General features: G+C 35.4%; 1 protein-coding gene across 1 annotated transcript; it reads left to right on the forward strand.

The window, feature by feature from the left end:
• Positions 1–1041: 1041 nt before the first annotated feature.
• On the forward strand, positions 1042–2806 carry LOC142608088 (ankyrin repeat-containing protein BDA1-like). The gene is made up of 2 exons (XM_075779793.1): positions 1042–1789; positions 1944–2806. The coding sequence occupies exons 1-2, from the start codon at positions 1151–1153 to the stop codon at positions 2226–2228; spliced, it is 924 nt and encodes a 307-aa protein (XP_075635908.1). The 5' UTR covers positions 1042–1150; the 3' UTR covers positions 2229–2806.
• The last annotated feature ends 1018 nt before the right edge of the window (positions 2807–3824 follow it).

Genomic DNA, 3824 nt, shown 5'->3' on the forward strand with positions numbered 1-3824 from the left:
ACTAACATATATATTTGAGTTTTGCTTATGTTAGGCATACATATGGTTTGATTTTTTTTTCTTCTATTAAGAATTAAATCCTTCACTAACCGATATTTCACCATGCAAATGGCTCAATTTTGCTAGATAATATATTTGTGTGGGCTTTTATTGATGTTTTGTGTAGATAAGCATAGTGCATGTTCTTTTATTTTGTTTTTTGTGTGTGTATGTTTAATAGAAATGAAAAGAGAAAAAGAAGTGGTACAAATAGTGAGGGTCGATGATAGATTTATAAGATATTGCCTAAGATTATTCCAATGTTCTTGGAAACTGTAAGCATACCCGTATGAGTTCTGAAAATTTTTGTTAAATTGGTTTTTGGCATTTTGTTGAGTATTTTAGTTAAATTGGTTTTGGGCACCAATCAATGGCTTTTGTAAACAGAGAAAAACAAACATGAATTTGCTTTTCTTTTCGTTTTTTTTTTTTTTTTTTTTTAAAGAGATAAGAGTGGTGAGAGTCTTAGGTTTGAAACTTGAAAGACTCGAAATTATGGCCATGAAAATGTTTCATATGTGGTGATTATATTGATTCAATCAATGTATTTATTTTCATATCCTTATTGTTTTTGTTTAAGTCCATATTATCATTGTTAAAATTTTCAGTTTATTATAAAATATATTTTATTTGTATGTAATTCTTTAGGCTATTTCATACGAAACGGCATGAAGTAGTAGTCTCTTATCAATAAATTTTCCTACCTACAAAAAAAAAATAATAATAATAATAAAATAACATTGTTAAAATTAGTAAATTTGCACCAGTTTTGCTAATTGGCTGGCTATTTTGATTTTTCAAGATATGTCGGACCCTCATATCTCCCTGACAGTGATGATCCCTATGAGGACTTTCAATAATTTTTATGAAATTTATGCCTAGACCGTCATATCTATGTGGGATCCTTGTGGAAACTAGAACTTTGCCGTGACTCGGAGACATTGACTTGCATCTCTCTAAAACCAAATTTCCTTCCCCAAATACGAAACCAATGCAGGTTGCAAAAATACTCCAACATTTTCTTCACTCCAGCTAGCTGCCAGCTATCAGCCTATAACCATTAATTTCCACTCTTCTAGATCATATATAGCACGGAAAAACCGGCCTTACTATGTCAGCCTACTCTATAATGGGTGAGAGAATTGTTAAGTTGAACGAGGTTGCTCAACATGGAAATATTGAAGCCTTTTACAGTTTAATAATTCGGGAGGATGTAAGAATTTTGGAGGACATCGATGAGCTACCATTTGTTGATACTCCTTTACACATAGCTGCATCTGCTGGGGGCCCACAACACATCCAATTTGCTATGGAGATGATGAGATTAAAGCCCTCATTTGCCAGGAAGCCAAATCTATATGGGTATAGCCCCATTCACCTTGCTCTACAAGAAGGGCATATCCAGATGGTGCATCGGCTTCTACAGGTAGATGGAGACCTTGTCCGTGTAAAAGGAAAGGAGGGTAGAACTCCTTTGCATGATGTTGCTGCAGCAGCAGCAACAGAGCAGCAACTTGATCTATTGGACAAATTTCTATCAGACTGTCCTAATTCTATTGAAGATGTAACGATTCAAAACCAAACCGCTCTGCATATTGCCCTCCTGGAAAACAAGAACTTGGATGCTTTTAAACGCTTGGTAAGATGGCTCCCAAAAAATAAGTCTGAAAATGCCAGGGAGATACTGAACCGGCAGGATGAGAAAGGCAACACTGTGTTGCACGTGGCAGTATCCAAAAACCAAACCGAGGCAAGTTCTCTCCATTCGTCAATTATTTACATACTAAAGAAACACACTTGTGTTGTGAATGTCTATCGTGCAAGTAATACATCATGATCATTTTTTTTTTTACTTTGACGAAGAAAAAAATATCCTAATGTGTTTGTATCACTACAATATGCAGGCCGTGAGGGAGTTACTAAATTGTGGTGTTAATTTAAACGTTAGGAATTTAGAGGGTCATACAGCACAGGACATGCTACAAGAACAAACACAAGTAAACAACAGCGAGATCAGGGATTTGCTAAGCTATGCTGCAGCTTTATCCTGTTCTTTTCTTCCTAAAGTTAATTGTTATGAATACTGCATAAGGAAACCCAAAGTCTTATTTTATGAGAGATCACGAATACTCAGAAAAACGGTCTTATTTTTTGGGAGATTACGACTACTCATTAAAAACTGCTCGTGAAAGGTCGAGAATATCGAACGACGACCGCAATGCGCTTTTGGTTGTTGCTGCACTGCTTATAACAATCACCTATCAAGCAGTAATCACCCCTCCTGGGGGACTTTGGCAAGATAACAGTAGTAGTCACTTCGCAGGGACAGCCACTGCCCAACAAAATTATCTCAATTTTCAGATCGTCGCAACGATAAATTATATCACATTTACGCTCTCAGCCATAATGACTTTTCTACTCCTTCCAAGCGGGTACATCAGTGCGCTATTCAAGATGGCTCTAGTCCAATTGTGGGTGTCCTACTATTATTCATTGGCAGTCATATGCGAAGCTGGGCTGGTTTTACTTTACTGTCTTATTAGTACCGGGCTTTGTTTTGTTTTGGTCCTCTTTGCTTTCTTTGGCAGACAATTCTGTGCCGCCAGAATTAAACGCCTGCATCTTGACTCAATTTTCTATATTGTTTATGCGGGTATGATGTTTTGCGTGACCTTTATTGTTGGAATTTTTGATTAGGAAGGTCATTAAAAACTTAATTTTAAAAAATTTTAATAAGAAGAGAACTTAATAATATTGAGTTATCGACAATAATTTTTTTTGCAATTTTCTTTTATAAGTTTTTAAATTTTGAATTGTTACATGATAGTTGTGAGGATCCGAGGATCCGAGGACCCGAAGACCTAAAGACTCGAAGACATACTGGAAAGCGTAAGGAATAGAGGAGAATAAAAATCAAGGGTCCGAGGATGAAGTGGGATGGTCCGGAAAAGTACGAAAGGTAGATTGGTGATGTATGGGGTATATTGCAAATATCTTGGTTGGGATAGATAACTATGAACGTTGCATTAAATGTTCTGCACCACGCTTTCTAGCCGCATTGAATAGGGAGTACCAGTTTTATCCATTGTATTAATGTGGAAATGACCTGAACAGTATAAGGCACAGAGTCAGAGTTTTTCTCCATTACCGACTACAAGGGAATGGACAAATGTCAGTAAATAGGGTTGATTAGATGAGAGGTGTATGACTGAGATAGTAAGGGCAATGAGTATAAATAAGAGAGGAGAGAAAAAGAGAATGGGGGGAATCAGAACGCCATAAACTTTGTTGTTGATACCCTCTCTACAAATTCATTGTTTTTGGGCCTTAAATTATTAAACGCTATTATTGTTGGGCTTGTGCACGGTTTTTGGTCCTTACAATAGTTTATTGTAATTATTTATTGCCAATGTAGGTAGTAATGAACATTTTATTTTGTTATGTTTATTTAATGATTTTATTTTAATGCAGTTGTTGTTATCTATTTGTTATTGTTTTTATAATAGTTATTTTTAAACTAAATGACTAAACTCAACTCACTAGTTTTGTCTTAATTATTGATGCACAAAATCACGAAAAATTATTAGGTATTTTCGAAGTATCATAAATGTGTACTCCCTCCTCTCACATAAATAGTAGATCTTGCCATGAATTTAATTAGTGGGACTTACCATTCATGTGAGAGAAGGGGTACGCATTTATCACACTCATTCATTCATAAAATAATTCGTTACGCGTTTACTTAACCAATCAATTTATTGAACAATCACTAACTTACAATTTTT

The sequence above is a fragment of the Castanea sativa genome, chromosome 8, assembly GCF_040712315.1.
Source record: "Castanea sativa cultivar Marrone di Chiusa Pesio chromosome 8, ASM4071231v1".
Taxonomy (NCBI): domain Eukaryota; kingdom Viridiplantae; phylum Streptophyta; class Magnoliopsida; order Fagales; family Fagaceae; genus Castanea; species Castanea sativa.

Coding starts and splice junctions, on each gene's coding strand:
- LOC142608088 (XM_075779793.1), top strand. CDS start 1,151: ATGTCAGCCTACTCTATAATGGGTGAGAGAATTGTTAAGTTGAACGAG. Junction 1,790..1,943: donor TATCCAAAAACCAAACCGAG/GCAAGTTCTCTC, acceptor TACAATATGCAG/GCCGTGAGGGAGTTACTAAA.